Source organism: Scyliorhinus canicula, chromosome 21 (genome assembly GCF_902713615.1).
Source record: "Scyliorhinus canicula chromosome 21, sScyCan1.1, whole genome shotgun sequence".
NCBI lineage: Eukaryota > Metazoa > Chordata > Chondrichthyes > Carcharhiniformes > Scyliorhinidae > Scyliorhinus > Scyliorhinus canicula.
Window position 1 is genome coordinate 53,491,167 of NC_052166.1, and position 24,802 is coordinate 53,515,968.

General features: G+C 42.3%; 1 protein-coding gene and 1 long non-coding RNA gene across 8 annotated transcripts in view; one reads left to right on the forward strand and one right to left on the reverse strand.

Moving 5' to 3' along the window:
* LOC119955413 overlaps positions 1-9,765 on the forward strand; it is a 28,716-nt gene extending 18,951 nt beyond the window's left edge. Inside the window, exon 2 of the long non-coding RNA XR_005458461.1 lies at positions 9,501-9,765. This is a non-coding gene — a long non-coding RNA (uncharacterized LOC119955413). The remainder of the gene's footprint in view (positions 1-9,500) is intronic.
* Positions 1-24,802, reverse strand: part of LOC119955411 (disabled homolog 2-interacting protein-like) — a 1,014,916-nt gene that overhangs the window by 517,778 nt on the left and 472,336 nt on the right. Inside the window, exon 1 of one of the 7 annotated variants that reach the window (XM_038781506.1) lies at positions 4,587-4,860. The exons of the other annotated variants lie outside the window; for them this stretch is intronic. Coding sequence (XP_038637434.1) covers positions 4,587-4,707 — 121 coding nt within the window. The 5' untranslated portion in view covers positions 4,708-4,860. Of the gene's footprint in view, positions 1-4,586; positions 4,861-24,802 lie in introns of those variants that run through there. 7 annotated transcript variants of the gene reach the window in all.

Here is a 24,802-nt window from a genome sequence, read left to right on the forward strand (position 1 = left end):
TATTATACTTTTTCAAAACAATTAATGAGAATACACCAAAATAATTAGCAACAGGCCAATTTTGTCAAGCCTATTATTCCACAGCAGAGACAAAGAAGACATGCAAGATACAACTATACTCAGGCATTTCTCCCTTGCACAAATAAAGATTACTCAAGGTCTGAGGTCAGAATCTGGTTCAATGTTGCCGAGAAAAGATGAGAGGTTAAGATAGCTGAGCCCGCAGGCAGTAAATTGTGTTGCACTAAACATGCTGCATCATGGAGAGAAACAAATATGCACCCATAACTTCACCAGCCACAGCATGCATTCATACAGATCTGAATCAATAATGATAAACTGCATAATGAGAGTTAATGGTCAGTAGCGGCAAATGGGTTATGAAAATTCCTTTCTCAGAGGAACCTAAGACTTACTTACCATGCAGCAACAGAATAAACAGAAAAGGCAGCAAGCTCTGGATATTTTTGCATTGAAATGAATGGCTTAAATAACTGACCATAAATACTGCTATAACTTGTCACACTACTGGTGTGCCGAATATATTCTATCTCCAATTTTAAAATAATAAACTATATAAGAAGTATGCTGAGCACACGTTCACTAATCTAACTGGCTTGACTCTAGCGATTGGCACTATGCTATTTCACTGCATTAATTTCATTACATATTATAAATACCAGATATAGATGGGTCCATTTATACAATGTATAGTCATTGTAAATATTTAATGTGAATAAATCTGTATTATATGCTGGCGTGCACATTGTTTTATCTAAATCCTACTGGACTTACTAAATGGCGGGACAATAATGTGTCACATGAAAAAATAATGAGTCTTATAATAGACTCTGGCTCCAATAGCAGCTGATGGGTCATTATCAGTCAAAACCACTGTACTCTTTAAAAATGCAGAAAAATGAAAATCAAGTTAGATGTTTGAATTTAAATAAGACCATCAAAAGGAACACATCAAAAATTAATTTAGAAGATGAATGTTCAAGTCTGAAACCATGAAAAACAGACTTTCCTCAGACAGCTAATCTATTCTGTAATTTACTGATACTGCCTTGGTGGTAAATGTTCCATGGATTCAACAATGGATAATGATTTGAAGCAGGTTGGACTACACTATACTGCTAGGCTGGCTTGACAGTTAGTGGGTTTTAAAGTATTCACTCAGTCATTTTTCTCTGATTCAAATTAAGAGATTTATTTTTACAGTTCTTGATATTCCACTTGTATTTTCCACAGGAGATTGTCCTAGTTTCAGATGATAATAAAGTTACGACCACCACCAGTCTGATTATTTAATGCAATGCATGTCATAGAAATCAAGCTGACAATCTCATACATTTTCCTCACTACCTACAAATTAAGATTGAGAATGTGACTTGATTAAATTCACTGCTTACTCACAGGTAAACTAAAGGGGCAGAAACCTCTGGTTGCCAACTTACTACCCGTGTTCCTGAGGCACTTCAATTTTTCACATCTAGATAAACACGAAACACCATCCCTTGCGAAATTTCCCTTCCTGACAAGCAGAAACACTTCAGCATCTTTCAGATATATTTATGTTTAAACATGCTTTTCTGTCAGTGCAAGTGAACATCACAAAACTATTAGAGAAAAATAACTTACAGGAATTACAGTAGTGTAATGGAGTGGTCCGAAGAGGTGTTGATATTGTGACTTAGATTAAAGAGGATGTTGCATGAGCAGGACATGCAGCTAAAAGCTGCAGTTCCTGTCCATTTGTAAGTGACTGGAGGTTGAGGGGGGCAATTGGATCCTCATGGAGGAAGAGATTGGGCCTGGGTGCATAAGAACATAAGAACTAGGAGCAGGAGTAGGCCATCTGGCCCCTCAAGCCTGCTCCGCCATTCAATGAGATCATGGCTGATCTTTTTTGGACTCAGCTCCACTTTCCGGCCCGAACACCATAACCCTTATCCCTTTATTCTTTAAAAAACTATCTATCTTTATCTTAAAAACATTTAATGAAGGAGCCTCAACTGCTTCACTGGGCAAGGAATTCCATAGATTCACAACCCTTTGGGTGAAGAAGTTCCTCCTAAACTCAGTCCGAAATCTACTTCCCCTTATTTTGAGGCTATGCCTTCTCGTTCTGCTTTCACCCGCCAGTGGAAAAAACCTGCCCGCATCTATCCTATCTATTCCCTTCATAATTTTATACGTTTCTATAAGATCCCCCCGCATCCTTCTAAATTCCAACGAGTACAGTCCCAGTCTACTCAACCTCTCCTCGTAATCCAACCCGTTCAACTCTGGGATTAACCTAGTGAATCTCCTCTATGCACCCTCCAGTGTCAGTACGTCCTTTCTCAGGTAAGGAGGCCAAAACTGAACACAATGCTCCAGGTGTGGCCTCACTAACACCTTATACAATTGCAGCATAACCTCCTTAGTCTTAAACTCCATCCCTCTAGCAATGAAGGACAAAATTCCATTCGCCTTCTAAATCACCTGTTGCAACTGTAAACCAACTTTTTGCGACTCATGCACTAGCACACCCAGGTCTCTCTGCACAGTGGCATGTTTAATATTTTATCATTTAAATAATAATCCCTTTTGCTGTTATTCCACCAAAATGGCTAACCTCACATTTGTCACATTTGCCAATCTGGGCATTCAGGGGTTGTAAATGGGGTGCTTAGTGAGGAGGGAGCTCACAATCTAAAGTCAGGAAGGGAGACCGTGGGCTGGTGCTAGAAGGGAGAGGAGGCCTTGGGGGTTGGGAATCTTGAGTCCAGCAGCTTCATTGTTCTGGACAGAGAATTTGGTAACTTTATTTTTAAAAACCGCAGACAATGTTTAAAATTGACTTCCCTTCAACTAGTTGCCTCAGGGCAAACCAATGTTGAAGCAAGGACCTGGTCAGGTATTAAGGCCCCTTACTCGCATATGAAAATGGTCTAACACCTGCTTCGGATCTGGACATCTCTTGTTTATCCAAATCCAAAATGGCAGATGACATCTGTAAGCGCACTGACTACCTGTCATTTTGGGTCCATAGGAGACCAGTGAGGGTCCGAAGACCGAGCTTTATGAGACTCAATTTAACACTGAATCAAGCAGATATCGCTCCATCTACGTAGCAGGCATATTGCATACCTCGAGCACAATTTTGTATTCTAATTTCTTTGTAATTTGTTGATTTATTTGGAGATATAATGTCATTCCTGCAAACCTAATTTTTATTGAAAATATCTGTGCATGATGTGCAATTTACTTTGCATAGCTGACACGTTCTTTGACAAGTTAAGACGTGGAGACCTGGAAGTGCGTCAATATTTGCACCCTGTTGCTTAAGCAGAACATTTTGAAATCCACTGTTTTAAAGATGCAGTACCAAACTAAATTAGGAAAATGCTGGCCTGCAAGTGTACCATTTTATCCAAAATATTTCTGCAAAATTTAAAGTTCACAAAGAAGTTAGGAAATCTTACTCTATAAACATTAGATCATTTCTAAGGATTCAATGTGAATTTTGTTGGGATATTTTAAGAATGCTCATCTTTCAGATCCACGAGCTTGCATTACAAATCAATTCAGAGTAATGCACTTCATTTTATTTCACAAATGCCTCTGTGAACAATATTGCGATTTAACCATAGCAGCAGTTCCTTCATGCAAGAACAGATTTAGTGACCTGACTTTTAGTGTGCTGCCACAAGCTTTCAGTAAATCAGCACACATATACAGAAAATGACAGGTGTTATGTCTTTAGCAGCAACCCATGCTTTGGTCAAGTCACTGTTAGTCCATTTATAGTAAATCCTCACAAGCCTGTCAAATACATCTTTGATCAGACAATATACCTGGGTTTCACCATGAAAGTGATTAATAATACTTAGGGCTGCTTTGCCAGGGACTGCAGCTCAAGTTTAAGGTATAACTTGTAATAAAACAAAACTACAGACTTGCAGAAACAAATACTCAACAAACATCCATTGTACAATATCCTAAATGTTTTGGTTTTAGTCACAATTGTATAGCCTTTGCAGGTTTTATATTTGCATAAGACAGGTTCTACTTTTCTTATTGTTTCCATTAAGCAATAGTTAATTTTATCTTTGGACAATTTTCAATTCTGTAGTATAACGAAGCAGAAAACAGCAACAGAGAAAGCAGCTGCTGACGCTGTTGACTACTGAAAAGTAGTCATCCAGATCTGAGGCTTGTGGTATTTCTCTTCTTAACTTTGTTAAATATAGATTTCATTGATTTGAATTCATATCAGTTTCTTATTTTGGAATAACTATGTGTTTTAACCATTAAAGAAATTTCAACTTATACTTTGGTAAAATTGCAGTAAAGTATAGCCTTATTGTGAATTGGAAATTAGACTGAAAATACTTTTTTTTTAAAGTTGCTTTTTCCACATAAAACAATTAAAACAGATAATTATGCCAAATGGGAAGGAAATCACTGGAGGCACACAAAGTTATTGCTGAAATTTTACATTCACAACAGCAAAAAAGGTTTTAAACATGGAGCCAAAGCATTGAACACATTAGGATTTTGTTGCACTACAGTCGTGTTAACAGTATCTATATTACCCCTGTTGCCTGGCCTGTTGCGACTCCTGGAACGACTGCGTTGTCTCTGAAGACGTGACCTGCCCAACAGTCTATAGTAATAGGATGGACGTCCCGAGGATTTTCTGTTGTTAACTGACATTTTGTCAGTAATTTCTTCAATCTGAACAAATCAAACACCTCAGTGCTGAAAGTCCTTAGTAAGGGTGAATGCACATAGCAATATTCCATAACACAACTTTTTTTTTAAGTGCAAGCTTGCCCAAGCTTGTTGCTAGTCATAGTTCTGCACTATGGGAAGATAAGCCTGTTGCATTTGGAAACTGAATGCTGTAGCATTCTATGGACCAGAGAACAAAAGTTGAGCTTTATAAAATCCTGAACTGGAGTTCTTCCATTCACATTGTGACAGTTCATACTGTTACAAAAGAATAAAATACATCAGGCATTCATATCCTATTGCTAACTTTCATTATAAATAAACTATTACACATTTAAAAAATCAAATTTTAGCACAGTTTACCAAGTAATAAATTGAAACATTAACACGGCATTTTACAAGCAGTTGCTCTGTAGGAATCTATTCCAGGTTTTCAAAAAATACATGGGGCCCATAGAAGTTAAAGGCAGCACGGAAATGAGCCAATCAAGTTAACATTAGATAAGTTCGGGTCAAGTAGGCAAGTTCACAGCTGGACAACAGATGAATCCAATTTCATACTAGAATTAACGCTGAACTTTAGAATATACTCTAGCCCTCAGCACTGAAATTCAGACTTGAGTAATGAAGTTTTATAAGCAAATCAGGAAGTTCAGTGTGCGATACTAGTTTATGCCATTTACTTTGCCTGTGGGGAATACTGGAGGTGAGTCAGGTAAACTCCACAGTCTTATGAGAAAACAAAAGTCTCTTACTTCAGCTACCTATTTTCATTTACACGCTTAGTTATATGATGTTATTTTAATCTCAGTGGGTTACACAAACTCTCATCACTGGATAAGAAAATAAGTTTTCTTATATCAAAGGAGTGAAAATGAATGTATGTTAACAAGGAAAGGGGGGGGGAAATAAGTATTTATGAAAATACATATGAATAAATTTAGGTATATGCTCATTTTTATATTTCATATTTGCAACATATTCAGTACTGTTAACAACCATAGCTGCTTAAAGGTTCTCTTTATGTTTTTATCCAAGCAAAATAAAACTGCAAACTATTAAGGTGTGAACAATTACATTTTTAAAATATATATATTTTTATTCGAATTTTCCAATTTTAACAATTAGATATATAAAAACACATAATATTTACAGAATGAGATGTTTCATATGTACAATTTACCTTCATCACACCCCCCCCCCCCCCCCCCCCCGGGCAACTACAGTTTATGACCGAAAATAAAGCATTTCAATGTCCACAAGTGACTGGAAAACACTATTCTTTATATACATGGAAACTTGATTCAAGACAGGAAGGTACATTTGGTTCAATAGCTCACCAGTTGCCCATGGAAACGGGCTTTTCAGGAAATGTCAGTTCTCAAAGACAGGAATCTACACTTCTCACAAAATCTCAGTTTGGGAATGTTTGAGAGGTTTAAATTTTGCCTCAAGTCAGTAAAATAATGTAACTTTGAAAGAGGATTAACCACTGCAGAAATGACATCTTATAAACAGCAAGGAATTTGAAAAAGGTAAAAGGCCAAAATGTTATATTTCCTCAGAGTCCTTTCCCCCTCCCCTGTGTGCTACACAAATCGGATAGACACTGAAGGCTGCTGCCTCCAGGCTAAGAAATTCCTTTGAAGCTCAAAATTGTTTTCCTGTGGCTATCAGTTTATTACAGTCACCTGCAAACAACATTACTTGAAAATCATTTTTAAATTGAAACAGCCCACAGTGCTGTAATTAGAACACAATCAACAGCATATGTTCATAATTGCATTAGCATTTTCTACACCATTTCAGTGCTTCCAATATTTCTGACAAGATCTATATTATTTTTAAAGGGATTGCTCAGTTGGTGCATAAATCTACCCATCGTGTACAAAATATTTTGAAGTAGTATTCACACAGTTGTAACCTTTTAAAAATAGGTCATATGACCAAGGTGAGGAATTGTCGTGATGTGCAATGGGAACCATTCCCACTTCAAGGCTGCACGGTCAGCATCAAAAATTGTCAACTGAACACAGAGGGCAGGATCTACCGGTTACATTGCGCCCGAAAAACAGCACGGGACAGCGCAACGCAACCGGTAGTTACCAGGCGATCTCATTTCTGAGAACTACCCTGCTCTCCATGCCATGTGAGATCTAACGCGATCTCACAAGACGCCACAATGTGATTCCTGTCCATTGTGGGTGGGATCACTTTCTGGTAAATTTGCATATTAAGAGAAAGACAGCTGGCCTCACTCTAATATGCGATCCCAAAGTGTTGGATTTAACCCCCTTTGCCTTGGAGACCTCGGGCGAGCGCCCTTCAGTGCTGGTCTCCACAACCACGACGAGACAGAACTGTACTCGTGGGGAGCTCCCTGGGGATTGGCGGTCCCCAGGAGCATGCCCTCTGGACAGGGTGGTGCTCTGACATGGCTGGTACTACATGGCACCCTGGCAGTGCCACCTGTGAGCAAGTGCCCAGGCAGCACTGCCAGCTGACAGGGGCACTACGGTAGCATAGTGGTTAGCACAGGTGCCTCACAGCTCCAAAGTTCCAGGTTCAATTCCCAGCTTGGGTCACTCTGTGTGGAGTCTGCACATTCTCCTCGTGTGTGCGTGGGTTTCATCCGGGTGCTCCGGTTTCCTCCCACAGTCCAAAGATGCACAGGTTAGGAGGATTGGCCATTCTAAATTCCCCTTAGTGTCCAAAATGGTTAGGTGGGGTTACTGGGTTACCGGAATAAAGGGGATAGGGTGGTGGAGCTTAAGTAGGATGCTCCCGGTGCAGACTCGATGGGCTTAATGGCCTCCTTCTGCACTGTAAATTCTATGATACCAGGCTGGCACTGCCAAGGTGACAAGCTGGCATTTTCCACATGGTGGTGATTGGGCCAGGGGCTGCCAAGGAACCACCTTATAGTGGGGTGGATGTTCAGGGGTCGCGTCAAGGTTCAACATTTTTAAATGGCGTCCTGATCTCTCGCTGCACTGAGAGGTTCCAACAAGCGGAGCTTCTCCGTGCAGACAAGAGGGCTAAGTACGGCATCGTCGAGGAGTTCCCTGCTGAGGCTCTCAATCTACCCGGATGGGTTTAGATAGCGGGGTGTTTCTCAGCACTCCGAGCGCCGGGAAACGCCCAGCTAATCTCACGCTACGGAATTCTGTCCCCATTTGGGTACATTGCGTCCAGAGTGAGAAAGGCTCCGTCTATTCTGCCCAACAATGTTGGTCAGCCTCAACCTCTCTAGAACACAATTTATTGCAGCAGCGCGACTTTTTCCATTCTCCACTTCAGCCATCCTGTGGCCGAATAATCTGAATGTCACTGTCAATTAGTGCAGAATTAGGGTTAACTTTGCACTTTGTACCAAGGTTCTGGATTGAGATGTCCAGATTCATGTCACACAGATCCTAGAACAATGCTCTGATGTTTTCTGTGGATCTTACAGGTCAGGAATCTGCTCATCACAAGAATACGATTTTGATGCTGGGCTTGTGCCAGAAACATTTTTCAGAATTTTCGGCAGCTTCTTCAGTGAAGTCCTCCATGATGGGGTGGTGCAGAAAAATAACCATGTGAGGCCTGCAACAGTATGCTTGCAGGAGGTTCTCTGTACTACCGATTATACTTTTTGATAAATGGACAGCTATTTTTTAAAAAGGTGACAAACTGCACGCAATCAATCATTCTGCAATTGACTGCAAAAGCGATTCCATCAAAATGGCTTTTTGCCACCCATAACAGCACTGGATAAAAACTGAGATGGTACAAACTACAGCATATATGCTGGATAAAGCACTTCCATCGATTGCGCAAGATTACAAACCACCTACCCTTTTTTGGGCAAACATCTTCATCATGTTGGTGTAATTGCAAGAGAGGTGGCAGAAAGCAGGGTGAAATCAGTCTAACTTGAGTGGGAAATCTAAGTACTGTGGGTGGCACGGTAGCACAGTAGTTAGCACTGTCGCTTCACAGCTCCAGGTTCCATTCTCTGCTTGGGACTGTCTGTGCAGAGTCTGCACCTTCTCCTCGTGTCTGCGTGGGTTTTCTCCGGGAGCTCTGGTTTCCTCCCACAATCCAAAGTCGTGCAGATATGGTGGATTGGCTATGCTAAATTGCCCTTCGTGTCCAAAGGGGTTGGATAGGATTGCTGGGTTACAGGTATGGGGCAGAGGTGTGGGTTTAAGTGCGGTGCTCTTTTCAAGGGCCGGTGCAGCCCCGATGAGCTGAATGGCCTCCTTCTGCACTGTAAATTCTATGTCTATGTCTACATGTAAATTGTAATTATGAAAAATAGGACTGAATAAATACTAAAGATACTTAAGCAACTGTTCTCAGAAACAGTTATCTATTATTTACGTCAGTAATATATTTACTCAAGGTTGCACAGTGATCCCAGATAACATTCATGTCTTAGACAATTCCCATGCTACACCAGAAACTGCAAACTTAAAAAAATGGCTTAATAAACAACATAAATTGAATTTACGAAAGGTTTTACCAACTTCTTCAAATCCTGGGCTGCATTTTCTACTTACATTCATACTCAAATGAACACCAGATGTTGTATGTTATCAAATATAAAAAGATAGCTGCTCAAGAGGCATTTGCACAAGGAAATTATGAAAAGTAATGTCATTAAAATATTTGTAAGATATGTAAACGTAATTTTTTAGAAGCTGGAAGAACAGCAGCTGGTTGTGGCATTTGTGATTGGATGAATTTCCATTTAATTCTAACCTACGTTTCCTATTCTTCCTCCCAAGGTATGGCGTTTTTGGTTACTACTGGCAGTACCATAGCTACCCCCACAAGAAAATCTAGGGCTGGATTTTCCACCACTCAGCACTGGTAGTGGACTTCCCAATGCAGCGGAGAATCCAGCGTCGAGGGAAAAATGGGATCGGCTCCCTTTCCAATGCTCCAGTCCCCCACTGATGGTGGCTTCGAGGTTTGCATCCCGCGCCAACGGATGGATGCAAATAGGTCAAAATATCCCACTTGTAATCAATAAATAGGCTGGGCACCAGATTCTCCACACCTCCATGATTCTTCGGCCCTCTGAGCTAGGATTCACATGAGCATGGATTGGTACAAGTATTTACCAGGTGGCCCTGACGTGATGGGCCACCAGTGGGCTAAGGGGGTAAGTATTTAAGGCAGGTGCCCTCAAACTCCATCAGAGGGCCCTCCTCCCCAGCACACTGCAAATCCCCCCCACCCCCCCGATCAGAGATCCCTGACAGACCCCCCATAACAGGGACCCCCCATAACAGGAAACTCACCCATAACAGGGAAACCTCCCATAACAGGGAACTCCCCCCATAACAGAGAAACCCTCCATAATATGGAACCCGCCCCCGGCCATAACAGGGAAGCCCTCCCATATAAGGGAACAAGCATGACAAGGAACCCCCTCATAACTGTGAAACAACTGCAATTTTTATAAACATCTAGAAGCTAAGTGCATTCAGCAGAAAGCACTTAACTGCTTTTGATGTGGTCATGACCTATCAATCATAGCTATATGATAGTAAACATTACAGTTAGTTTCACAGCAGGCTACTTGAAATCTATTCAAGCATGAAGAGAATTGAAAATAATCAAACCAGACATCTTGCTGTCTGGAAGCTGTCAATTACAGGCTGCTGAAAGCTATTTCTCATTGAAGTGAATAGAAGCCTTGTAGATCAAAGGATCTGAGGGGGTTTAAAGCCTTGTGATGAGGTTTTGGTTTTCTATTAAATTACAGCTGCTGATTTACAGACATCTGTCTGAGACAGCAGGTGTAGTGTGTGAAAAAGGGCAGCACGGTAGCATAGTGGTTAGCATAAATGCTTCACAGCTCCAGGGTCCACAGTTCGAATCCCGGCTTGGGTCACTGTCTGTGTGGAGTCTGCACGTTCTCCCCGTGTGTGCGTGGGTTTCCTCCGGGTGCTCCGGTTTCCTCCCACAGTCCAAAGATGTGCAGGTTAGGTGAATTGGCCAGGCTAAATTGCCCTCAGGGTCCAAATTGCCCTTAGTGTTAGGTGGGGTTACTGGGTTATGGGGATAGGGTGGAGGTATGGGCTTGGGTAGGGTGCTCATTCCAAGAGCCAGTGCAGACTCGATGGGCCGAATGGCATCCTTCTGCACTGCAAATTCTATGAAGAGGGATTTGTTTTCACCGTTTCTGGCCTGGACTGCTCTTCGGCTTTAAGGCAGGGGTTCTCAACTTTGGAGGGTAATTCTCTGCTGTGGGAGGTTGCCTGCTATGGGGAGGGGGGGGGGGGGGGGTGTTCCCTGTTATGGGGGGGGGGGGGGATATTCCTGTGGTGAGGGGGGAAGAGAAGATGTCCCTACCTGTTGGGAGGGCGGGGGTAGTATTTGCAGTATGGGGGGGTGTTGCCACTTTGAGCAGCAGGCCCAATAGTGTGACTTGTGATGGAATTCCTTGTTCCTTGCGATCCCTGCCATGCATAAATTTGCAAGGCAAGGGACACTGAATTGCTTCTGGGCGCCACTCCCAACAGCAATAGAAGTGATTCAGCTCCAATGGGAGAACAGTCCTCCAAACGGAGAATCCAGTCCTTCACATCATTTTGCGTTCAAATACAATCAGTAAATTATTTAACATCAAAAGGTCCAACAGTAACCACTTCAGTCTTTTCTAATGAATGTATTTGAGATCAAAACAAATTGATATTTCATGCATTTAGATTTTAATTGGAGCATGGGACTTTAGGAGCAGGAGTAGGCCATTGGGTCCGTTGAGCCTGCTCTATCTTTCAATAAGATCATCAACTCAAGCTTTCTGTCCGCCTCCCATACCTTTTGACTCCCTTACCTATCAAAAATCTGTCTTATTCATTCTTGAATAAATTCAACGAATGAACCGCCACTGCTGTCTGGGGAAGAGACGAACAAGCCCTGAGAGAAAAACAATTCTCCTCATCTCCATCTTAAAACGGAGACGACCTGCCTTTAAACCTGTCCCCTAGTTCCAAGAGGAAACATTCTCCCAGTACAAATCAAATCCTCTCAGGGTCCCACATGCTTCAATAAGATCACTCATTCTAAACTCTAATGGGTATGAGCCCAACCCATTCAAGCTTTCCTCATAGGATAAGCCTTCAATCCACGAATATTGTTAGAACCTTCTCCAAATGGCTTGTATTGCAATTATATCATTTTTAAAATAAGACCACCAAAGCTGTACAGATTACTCTGGATGTGGTCTCACAAAGGCCATGTACAACTACAGGGTCCTTACAATAAATGCCAACATTCTATTTGCCATCCTAATCACTTGCTGTCCCGCCGTACAGACTTTTTCTGATTCATGTAGCAGGACACCCAGATCCCTCTGTAATAATGAAGGGGGTTCTACAATTCATGGACGTATTCATTATACACTTTCGAGAATTGGATTACATCGAACATTGTGGGGGGTGCTGGGAGGGTTGGAGGAGAGGGACTGGATGTGTTAATGGTGACTATGGGTGATTCCGGATTCCTTTTTGTCATTTGTTTATGTTAACATGCAGGCTAATGTCTGGGGTTTGGTGAGAGGATGGGATTCTTGTTATTGATATGGGGATTAACATTACATTCATTACTGATAATTGTTTATTGTTGGCTGTAAATTGGGGAGAAAATGTGAAAAAGAATAAAATATAAAAAAATATATATACATTGAGAAATAAATGGAGCCTATAAGAAAGGTACTTAATCATAGATTAACATAATAATCTTCATTATTGTCGCAAGTAGGCTTACATTAACACTGCAATGAGGTTACTGTGAAAAGCCCCTAATCGCCACACTCCAGCGCCTGTTCGGGTACACAGAGGCAGAATTCAGAATGTTCAATTCTCCTAACAGCACATCTTTTGGGACTTGCGGGAGGAAACAGGAGCACCCAGTAGAAACCCACGCAGACACAGGGAGATCGTGCAGACTGTACACAGACATGAACCAAGCGGGAATCGGACCTAGGACCCTGGCATTGTGAAGCAACAGAGCTAACCACTGTGCTATCGTGCTGCCCACTCTCTGTGCCAGAGTTCTGCCATCTCTATTTATAAAATACACTGCTTTTCTATTCTTCCAGGTCTACAATAGCCTGTTCCCTTTTTGGTTGTACAATATACTACTCTGAAGAATTGTCCCAAATACACAAACCCATTTTCCAGGCTACGTTTGCCAATCTGATTCAATGGCAATCATCTATGATTAAGTACCTTTCTTATAGGCCCCATTTATTTCTCAATGTATATATATTTTTTAACATATTTTTTATTCTTTTTCACATTTTCTCCCAAATTTACACCCAACAATAAACAATTATCAGTAATGAATGTAATGTTAATCCCCATATCAATAACAAGAATCCCATCCTCCCACCAAACCCCAGACATTAGCCTGCATGTTAACATAAACAAATGACAAAAAGGAATCAGGAATCACCCATAGTCACCATTAACACATCCAGTCCCTCTCCTCCAACCCTCCCAGCACCCCCCACAATGTTCGATGTAATCCAATTCTCGAAAGTGCATAATGAATAACACCCATGAATTATAGAACCCCCTCAAATTTGACCTTTTCAAGTGTCAAGAATTCCAGCAGGTACCCCCCGCCACTACAGGGCACAAGGAGGAGAGGTTGATCTCCACCCTAACAGGACTCCATGTATATTCTGTCCTGCAGTGTAACTACTGTTAAGGAGCTTATAAACTACTCTCACACATGTCTTCTTACCTTTTGTATTGCGTATGTCCACATAAACTGATTCTATATATTGCTATTTTGTGTTAAGGTCATCTCTCACTACTGTACAATCTGAAATTAGTGTCCATAAAAGAAAGATTTGCATTTATCTAGAACCTTTCATAGCCTCAGTATGTTCCAAAATGCCTCACAGCTAATTATGTTCTTTTGAAATGAAGTTACTACTGTCATGTCGGAAATTGATAGAACTATTTTTTGATACTCGAGGGATTTGTTGAAAGCCTACAAGAATCGTGTTTTAATCAAGAAAGCTGCAGTTACCTTAGTAAAGGATATTAACTGCAAAAACAAAGTCTCAGTAAGTTTCTGAACTGGGAAAACGTAGTCTTCAAACTGAGAAGCGTGTGTATTCAGTCTGATTTGATCTTACAAAGGAATGCACCCGATACTAGAATGCAATTCGTAGTCATAGAAACAGCCAGAAAGGGGAAGCCTTGCTAGAAAGAGATTCGTCATGTTTCAATCTCCTCAGACAAAACCATTGAAGAGATCAAGTTCCAATACCTTGAAAGATGCACACACATAATACTTGAATACAATGAGGTCATACTGCAGCAAATTCCATCAATCTATACTGATGACCTTATCAGCTAATTGACGGCTATCTAGCTGGGCAGACCAAGGACATGGTCCTCTGGGCAAAGAGCCAATTAGAGACAAAGCAAGGGTTAACCCAAAGAGAAGCAACTCCTTAAAAGAGAGGTGCCCAGCAAGTTTGTTTGAACCATCTATCTATCTCTCTCTCTCTAAGCCTGTTCTTGACCTATGCTCCTTTACTCTGGCATGTGCTTTCTTCATTAAATCACCTCTAAGTATCTTCTAAGTTTAATACGTTTTGTACTATCCAGTTGGCCGAATTGTTTTCTCAAAGTATCAGAAATCGTGTTTCGTCAGCCACGCTGCCTAACACTAGGTCAAAAGTGAGCTTTTACCATTGCACAGAATCAGTCCATCAGGAACACAGAGTTGATTTGCACACGGCAAGATCCCATAAAAAGCAAATAGGTTTGGTTGTGGCATAAATATTAGCCAGGATACCAGGAAGACATCCCTGCTCTTCTTCAAAAAAAGGGCCATGGTATCTTATGTCTACTCAAGAAGGCAGATAAATCTGGGGCGGGATTCTCCATAGTCTGACGCAGAAATCGTTAACAGCGATTGGGCGGAGAATGGCTTCCAACACCGGAATCGGGACAGGCACCGGTTTGGCGGCGGTTCGCGATGCTCCACCCCCTCCAAATTGCCATCATCGGGACACTCGCCACGCGCAGCTGCAGCACCGTTGGCACATCATCAGCCGGCCCACATGTGCTGCTCCATCCCCAATGGGCCGATAACCCGATGGCCTGGGTCACGTGATGTCTCAACAGTCGAGAACCTGACATGCCAGCTGCGGACAGTGTCTGGTGCCGCCACATTCGGCCGACATCCGTGCCGCTGCCTGGGGGGCTTCTGGGAGTGGTGGGAGGTGGCCAGGGTTGGGCGGGTACGCAGTCCTGCACGGCCAGCGCCATGTTTCCTGGTGCGACCGGTGGAGGCGTAGATATGCGCGGCTCTGCCCATGCGCGGCCCGGGATCCAGCGATTCTCTGGCCGTTCTCTGCACAATCCACGGCTGTTCCACGTGGTGCCGGTGCTAGCCTCTCACTGGATTTGGTGAGGGATTCGCGCCAATTTTCCTGTTGTGGAGCACCAAGGATTCTCCGTTGGCGCTGGCACTTAGCATCAGAAACAGAGAATCCAGCCCCTTTAGTTCAACATTTCCAATACAAAATGGACTTCCAAGAGTGTAGCACTGTGGTATCAGTCTATACTTTTGTATTCAAGTTTCTGGATTGGGACTAGAACACACAGCCATCTGACTCAGTTGAGAGTGCTACTATTGAGTCACGGCTTACCCCATAGATGCCATATGCCCTACGTTACCGCCCGAGTCAGATCAAGTGCCCTTTCTCTGAAATGTACAACAGCCAGTTTGCTCGCTTGGGCTGTCTCCCGAACCATTTCCATATAAGAGACCTGAAGCTGTGCATAATTTTAAGAGCAGTGGGCAGCAATGCCAGTATGAATGAAATAAATCAGTGGACTCCAACAACACCCTGATACAGATTCTGCTCTCTTTACTGGTGGGATGTTAACTGTGTTACATCACAACAGAAGGCATATACATATAAGTAGCACCCAGTTCTCTCTCAATTTCACAACGTGGGAACAAAAGGTGTGAGACCCAGTGGACCAAGCATTCTACATAGATGCTACCGAAGAATTTTCAGCATTTTCAGTTTTTGTTTCATTTTACCAATATCCGAATTATTTTCTTTTTAATATTATTGATCAGTGAATCTGTTTTTAGAGTATGGGTTGGAATGAGTTGGGTTGAGGACAATTTTTTAGAATAAATTTAGAGTACCCAATTCTTTTTTTCCAATTAAGGGGCAGTTTAGTATGGCCAATTCACCAACCCAGCACATCTTTTTGGGTTGAGGGGGTGAGACCCACGTAGACACAGGGAGAATGTGCAAACTCCACACGGAAGTGACCCAGGGCTGGGGTTGAACCTGGGTCCTCAACGCCGTGAGGCAGCAGTTCTAACCACCGTGCCGCCATGTTTGAGGACAAATTTTGATCTAGTTGGAAATTAATGTCCACCCTTTCCAAATTACAAAATTAAAATACAAGATAAATGCTAATAAACCCAAGAAATCACTTTACTCAATGTGGTGAGAATATAGAACTTGCTGCCACATGGAATAGTTGGAGTGAAAAAAATAGGTGCATTGAATGGGAGTCTAGATACACACAGGCATGGAGATAATCTACAGAGCAGACAGAAATTTATTCAATCCAAAGCCAACATTACTCCAACCTCAGTAATAGATTCAGTTTGTAGCTGACATTTGTGCGTTCTCACTCAGAAACTGAGCTTTAAGTCATTGTTGGCTCCAACCATTCAAGTGGGGGGAACAAAAAGTTATGTTGAGATAGCCGGGGACAGGATAGTGAGGAATCATAGAATTTACAGTGCAGAAGGAGGCCATTCAGCCCATCGAGTCTGCACCGGCTCTTGGAAAGAGCACCCTACCTAAGGTCAACAACTCCACCCTACCCCCATAACCCAGTAACCCCACCCAACACTAACGGCACTAAGGGCAATTTTGGACACTAAAGGCAATTTATAATGGCCAATCCACCGAACCTGCACATCTTTGGACTGTGGGAGGAAACCGGAGCACCCGGAGGAAACCCACGCACACACGGGGAGGACGTGCAGACTCCGCACAGACAGTGACCCAAGCCGGAATCGAACCTGGGACCCTAGAGCTGTGAAGCAATTGTGCTATCTACAATGCTACCGTGCTACCCTTAAGAACAAATTAATCTACACTCCATTATTCTACCATAATCCATGCACCTATCCAATAGCCGCTTGAAGGTCCCTAACGTTTCCGACTCAACTACTTCCACAGGCAGTGCATTCCATGCCCCCACTACTCTCTGGGTAAAGAACCTACCTCTGACATCCCCCCTATATCTTCCACCATTTACCTTAAATTTATGTCCCCTTGTAATGGTTTGTTCCACCCGGGGAAAAAGCCTCTGACTGTCTACTCTATCTATTCCCCTGATCATCTTATAAACCTCTATCAAATCGCCCCTCATCCTTCTCCGTTCTAATGAGAAAAGGCCTAGCACCCTCAACCTTTCCTCGTAAGACCTACTCTCCATTCCAGGCAACATCCTGGTAAATCTCCTTTGCACCTTTTCCAAAGCTTCCACATCCTTCCTAAAATGAGGTGACTAGAACTGCACACAGTACTCCAAATGTGGCCTGACCAAGGTTTTGTACAGCTGCATCATCACCTCACGCCTCTTAAATTCAATCCCTCTGCTAATGAACGCTAGCACACCATAGGCCTTCTTCACAGCTCTATCCACTTGAGTGGCAATTTTCAAAGATCTATGAACATAGGCCCCAAGATCTCTCTGCTCCTCTACAGTGCCAAGAACCCTCCCATTAACCCTAGATTCCGCATTCATATTTGTCCTTCCAAAATGGACAACCTCACACTTGTCAGGGTTAAACTCCATCTGCCACTTCTCAGCCCAGCTCTGCATCCTATCTATGTCACTTTGCAGCCGACAACAACCCTCCTCACTATCCACAACTCCACCAATCTTCGTATTATCTGCAAATTTACTGACCCACCCTTCAACTCCCTCATCCAAGTCATTAATGAAAATCACAAACAGCAGAGGACCCAGAACTGATCCCTGCAGTACGCCACTGGTAACTGGGCTCCAGGCTGAATATTTGCCATCCACCACCACTCTCTGACTTCTATTGGTTAGCCAGTTCGTTATCCAACTGGCCAAAGTTCCCACTATCCCATGCCTCCTTACTTTCTGCATAAGCCTACCATGGGGAACCTTATCAAATGCCTTACTAAAATCCATGTACACTACATCCACTGCTTTACCTTCATCCACATGCTTGGTCACCTCCTCAAAGAAGTCAATAAGACTTGTAAGGCAAGACCTACCCCTCACAAATCCGTGCTGACTATCCCTAATCAAGCAGTGTCTTTCCAGATGCTCAGAAATCCTATCCCTCAGTACCTTTTCCATTACTTTGCCTACCACCGAAGTAAGACTAACTGGCCTGTAATTCCCAGGGTTATCCCTATTCCCTTTTTTGAACAGGGGCAATCCCCTGGTACCACCCCTGTTGACAGTGAGGATGAAAAGATCATTGCCAACGGCTCTGCAATTTCATTTCTTGCTTCCCATAGAATCCTTGGATATATCCCTTCAGGCCCGGGAGACTTGTCTATCCTCACGTTTTTCAAAACGCCCAACACATCTTCCTTCCTAATAAGTATCTCCTCGAGCTTATCAGTCTGTTTCACACTGTCCTCTCCAACAATATGGCCCCTCTCGTTTGTAAATACTGAAGAAAAGTACTCGTTCAAGACCGCTCCTATCTCTTCAGACTCGATACACAATCTCCCGCTACTGTCCTTGATCGGACCCACCCTCGCTCTAGTCATTCTCATATTTCTCACATATGTGTAAAAGGCCTTGGGGTTTTCCTTGATCCTACCCGCCAAAGATTTTTCATGCCCTCTCTTAGCTCTCCTAATCCCTTTCTTTAGTTCCCTCCTGGCTATCTTGTATCCCTCCAGCGCCCTGTCTGAACCTTGTTTCCTCAGCCTTACATAAGTCTCCTTCTTCCTCTTAACAAGACATTCAACCTCTCTTGTCAACCATGGTTCCCTCACCCGACCATCTCTTCCCTGCCTGACAGGACCATACATATCAAAGACACGCAGTACCTGTTTCTTGAACAAGTTCCACATTTCACTTGTGTCCTTCCCTGACAGCCTATGTTCCCAACTTATGCACTTCAATTCTTGTCTGACAGCATTGTATTAACCCTTCCCCCAATTGTAAACCTTGCCCTGTTGCACGCACCTATCCCTCTCCATTACTAAAGTGAAAGTCACAGAATTGTGGTTTACTACCTCCAAAATGCTCCCCCATTAACAAATCTATCACTTGCCCTAGTTCATTACCAAGTACCAAATCCAATATGGCCTCCCTTCTGGTCGGACAATCTACATACTGTGTTAGAAAAGCTTCCTGAACACAGTGCACAAACACCACCCCAAACTATTTGATCTAAAGAGTTTCCACTCAATATTTGGGAAGTTGAAGTCACCCATGACTACTACCCTGTGACTTCTGCACCTTTCCAAAATCTGTTTCCCAATCTGTTCCTCCACATCTCTGCTGCTATTGGGGGGCCTATAGAGAACTCCCAACAAGGTGACTGTGCCTTTCCTATTTCTGACTTCAACCCATAACTACCTCAGTAGGCAGATCCTCCTCGAACTGCCTTTCTGCAGCTGTTATACTATCTCTAATTAACAATGCCACCCCCCACCTCTTTTACCATCCTCCCTAATCTTTTTGAAACATCTATAACCAGGGACCTCCAACAACCATTTCTGCCCCTCTTCTATCCAAGTTTCCGTGATGGCCACCACATCGTAGTCCCAAGTACCGATCCATACCTCAAGTTCACCCACCTTATTCCTGATGCTTCTTGCGTTGAAGTATACACACTTCAACCCATCTCCTTGCCTGCAAGTACTCTCCTTTGTCAGTGTTACCTTCCCCACTGCGTCACTACACGCGTTGGCGTCCTGAATATCGGCTTCCTTAGTTGCTGGACTACAAATCCGGTTCCCATTCCCCTGCCAAATTAGTTTAAACCCTCCCGAAGACTACTAGAAAACCTCCCTCCCAGGATATTGGTGCCCCTCTGGTTCAGATGCAACCCGTCCTGCTTGTACAGGTCCCACCTTCCCCAGAATGCGCTCCAATTATCCAAATACCTGAAGCCCTCCCTCCTACACCATTCCTGCAGCCGTGTTCAACTGAATAAACTGAAAGATTTCAGATTGGCAATAGTAACCTGGATGAGGACGTCGTAGAAAGCTTTCAAGATAGTTTCTCAGAGTAGTGCGTTCTGGAACCAACTAGAAAGCAGGTTATATTAGACTTGGTATTGTGTAATGTGACAAGATTAATTAATGATCTCAGAGCAAAGGCACCCCTAAGTAGCAACAATCACGATATGACTGAATTTTACATCCATTTGAAAGTGAGAAGAATGGGTCTAAGGCTATACTTCAAACGCAATTAAGGGTAACTATTTGTACATGAAAGCTATGCTAACTGAAGTGAACAGGGATATCAGGCGAGGGGATAGGTTAATAGAGAAGCAGTGGCAAACATTTAAGGGGGTATTTCAAAATACTAGAGTAAGGATATTCCTACTGTAAAGAAAATTTCTATTGGAATAACCGACCATCTGTGGTTAACTATAGAAGTTATAGAAAGCATCTATCTGAAGGAAAAAGCATATAACCTATAAAGATTACTGGCAGGTCCGATGATTGGTCAGAATAGAAAGTAGAAAGAACACCAGAGAATACTATTGTAGTCATGAGGATTCCTGAAAAAGTGAGTCAAAAATAGTTAATTTCCTACTCACAGCTAGGATATACAGCAACTAAGCAACAGTCCAAGTCCCAGCCAGGACCATCCCGAGATGGCGGCTCCTTTCTGGACATACTTCTATCTCAGAGAATTAACAAGCCCTTTGTTGGGCCTCCACCCCTCAGCCTCCTCGTGTCGTCCCTGTGGATCTTGTGGGGGTTATGACAATGATTAAAAGGTTAATCGGGAGAAAGAAAATTAGATTATGAGAGAAAGATAGCTTGAAATGTAAAAATGGATCACAAGAGTTTCTGCAGGTATCTAAAAAAGAAAAAAAGTAAAGTGAGTGTTGGTCTTCTCAAGAGTCAGAATGGGGATAATAGTAGATAACAAGGAAATGGCAGATGAAATGAACAAATATTTACTTCTGACTTCACTAAAGAGGATACAAAAAACATTTAAGTAAAAATTTTAAATCAGGAGGTGAAAGGAACTTGGTAAGATTATAATCACTGAGGAACTGAGCAAACTGATGGAACTTGATGGCTTGACAAGTCATCAAGTCCAGATAGACTTCATCCTCAATCCTTGAATAAGGTGGTTAATGACATGATAGATGTGTTGGTGTTGAAGTTCCTTGAAAGAGTAACATGTGCTGTGAATAAAGGGAAGCCTGTGGATGTACTATACTTGGATTTCCAGAAGTCATTTGATAATGTGCCATATCAAAGGTTATTGCAGAAAATAAAAGCTCATGGTGCAAGGGATAACATATTAGCATGGACAGAAGATTGCCTATCTGGTAAAAAAAAAAAGGAGCCTCCGTAAAGGGGCTGCTGTCTGATTGGCAGGCTGGGACAAGTGGAGACCCACAGGAGTCTGTGCTGAGGCTTCAACCTTTGATAATTTACATTAATGACTTAGTTGAGGGGAGCAAAGGCATGGTAGCTAAATTTGCAGATGACAAAAATATATATAGGAAAGTACATAGTGAAGAAGACATAAGGAGATTGCAGATTCATATAGATAGATTGAGTGAGTGGGCAAAAATTTGGCAGGCGGAGTAATACGTGGGAAAATGTGAAGTTGTTCACTATGGCAGGACGTATAAAAAAGGCAGTGTATAACTTAAATGGAGAACAACTGCAGAATTTCATGCTGCAGAGGGATCTAGGTGTTCTCGTTCATGATCCACAATAATCTAATGTGCAGGTACAGCACATAATCAAGAAAGCTGATGGAATATTATAATTTATTACAAGAGGAATTGAACATAAAAGTAAGGATGTTATGCTTCAGTTATACAGGGCATTGGAGAGACCACATCTCAAATACTTGGTGCAGTTTTGGCTCCTTACTTAAGGAAGGATGTAAATGCATTGGAGACGGTTCAGAGATATTCGAGATGGAAGACTGGAATGAGCAGGTTGTGGTATGAGGAAAGGTTACATGGTGAGCTTATTTCCATTGAAATTAAGAGTGAGGGGTGACTTGATAGAAGTATATAAAATCCTGAATGGGCTTGACGGGGTGGATATGGAAAGGATGTGTCCTCTTGTGGATGACTCCATGACTAAGGGGGACGGTTTTAAAATTCGGGGTCACCCTTAAAGGGCACAAATGAGGAGAACTATTTTCTTTTAGACGGTTGTGTAACTTTGAAACTCTGCTTCAGAAGGCAGTGGAAGCAAGGTCACTGAATATTTTTAAGGCAGAGGTAATAGATTATTGTTAGGTGAGAGAACTAAATGGGAATGTGGAACTTGAAACACAAACAAATCTGCCATGATCTTATTGAATGGCGGAGGATCAGACTCGAAAGGCAGAAAGGCCTACTTCTGCTCCTAGTTTGTATGTTCATATGTGAAATAGGCCACTCGCTAAATACCTGAAAAACTAAGGTCCTCTTCCACAGATGGGATTAAGCTGGATAACGCTTTTTGGCAAAGACACAATGGGTTAAATGTCCTCCTATTGTGTCGTAAATCTTTCTATGTTTCTGTGATCGTTGTATAACTGCAGCACTACTGATCTAATTCCATGCAGCAAGTTTAAAATATGGTATTACTACTGTAAAGAGTCTAGCAAGAGATAGAAGAGTTGCCAGAGGTTTTACGACGGGTTGCCTATTGAAAAGATTGAACAAAGATTGATGATGCAGAAACTACAGAAATATAGGCTGCTATCTAAATTAATTGTAACAGTGCCCTGTGACTGGAGTCCAAATCTCTCGACCCCCCCCAATGTGACCCCTGAACCCCCACAAAGCCCCAACTCACCTGTAAGGTTCGCCCAGACGGGGGCACGACGCGACCTGTAGATCAGACCCATAATCTTTATTCTCACTTGCTATTCCACACAAATGTTCCAAACAATTTACAACTTATTAAATGGAAAGATTACGGAGGATCTTATAAACATGTGTAATAGAAAGAGGTTCACAAAAAATGAAACCCCGACCAGAATCATTTGTTCTGAACAAATAGTTTGTTCTGCACATTTTTATTTCTTCAACTCAGATTTTACAAATTTCAGTTTTGAAATGGTTTTGTTATATTAAAATAACATTGTTTTTACGGTCAAAAGAATCTTACAAAGTATAAAAATCACAATATAAAATGCTTGAGACACAATAGCAGAAAATAATTTAGATAATATTCACACTCAGTCATTCTGTTACAGAACAATAATTGCTTTGTTATTTCATGTACACTTGCAGGAAATTGTTTACTAATGAGCAATAAAGTGCCACACCTGAGTGGTTATTCAAAGTCATTTTTACAACAGTGTCAATCAGAGATACATGATATTCCAACCACCACTTTCTATCTCAGGCTAACAACCTCCAAATATCCAAATACTTACGTCAGCTCCATGAGCTGTGATTGGTTTCTACTTAGTTCTTTTAAATTAACATTTTAATTGACTTGGAAACTTACCACTGTTCCATTATGTCACCAATGGGAAAGTAATACTTCATTTTGTACTGTCTCATAAAAGCAAAAGGCACTGCGATTTTGGACTGTTTAAAGAAAGAATTTGCTGCCATCAAACCTCAAGAAAACATCAATGAGCGGAAACAGGTACTTTTAAGCAGCTAATTATGCTTTTGTGAAGTTGATCATTCCTACTGCATCAGTGACACCTGTGCTAACTCAGGAGTGCTTTACCCAAGTGTCCATTAAATAAGTGAGAACAGTAACTGTTTACAGATATTCAAATGTGGGCTGTTCAAACGGGGCAGCATGGTGGCACAGTGGTTAGCACTGCTGCTTCACAGCTCCATGGACGCGGGTTTAATTCCGGCCTCGGATGACTGTGTGGAGTTTGCACTTTCTCCCCATGACTGAGTGGGTTTCCTCCAGATGCTCCCGTTTCCTCCCAGAGTCTAAAGATGTGCAGGTTAGGTGGATTGGCTGCGATACATTGCCCCTTGGTGTCCAAATGGTTAGGTGAGGTTACTGGGTTACGGTGATAGGGTGGAGGAGTAGGGTGCTCTTTCCGAATGCTGGTGCAGACTCGATAGGCCAAATGGCCTCCATCTCTACTGTAAATGCTATGATTCTATGTTATTACATGTGCACTTGCAGCTGAAGTTACTAGATAGTGATCATCAGCAGGAGTTCTGACTTATTTCCTCTGTCTCTCTAGTACAGTGATGGGTAACCGAGGCTAGTGAGCGAGCTGCGCGAGAGGCCCGCCTTCATCTCAGTGGGCTGCAGAATTGAAGCAGGGCATGTTCACTAACTATGACCCAATGACTAAGATTAAATACATTTAATACATGTCGCATATTATAGAAAACGCTTAATCATTCATAACTTAATAGAACCATCATCACATCAACATCAAATGGTTAAAAACAAAATAAGTATTTATGCTTTGATTGGACACAGTGAGAGCGCACGTCAATGTTGTGTACAATCAACACACATCTCATTGCACAGGCCCTTGTTTTATGTGTGTATCACTTCAGTCATACCGGTAGGAAAAAAAAACTAGGTGGATGGAAACGATCGGAAGCTGACAACCTTGCGCTTTGGCAACTGTCAACAAAATGTCTCCGCACTCAGCACCCAGGTGAGCTGCAGGTTTCCCATCACTGATCTAATCTCAGAATGTTGAAGCCAATTCCAGTGCTTCCAGGTCTACTCTGGCTTAAATCAAGACAGACCAGGATTTGAAGTTGGGACCCTCCCTATTTGTCCACTTTAGTATTGTACGGCAGTGTTTTTCAATTTTCTTTTCCCCGGGACCCACTTTTACCAACTGGCCAACGTTTGGGACTCATG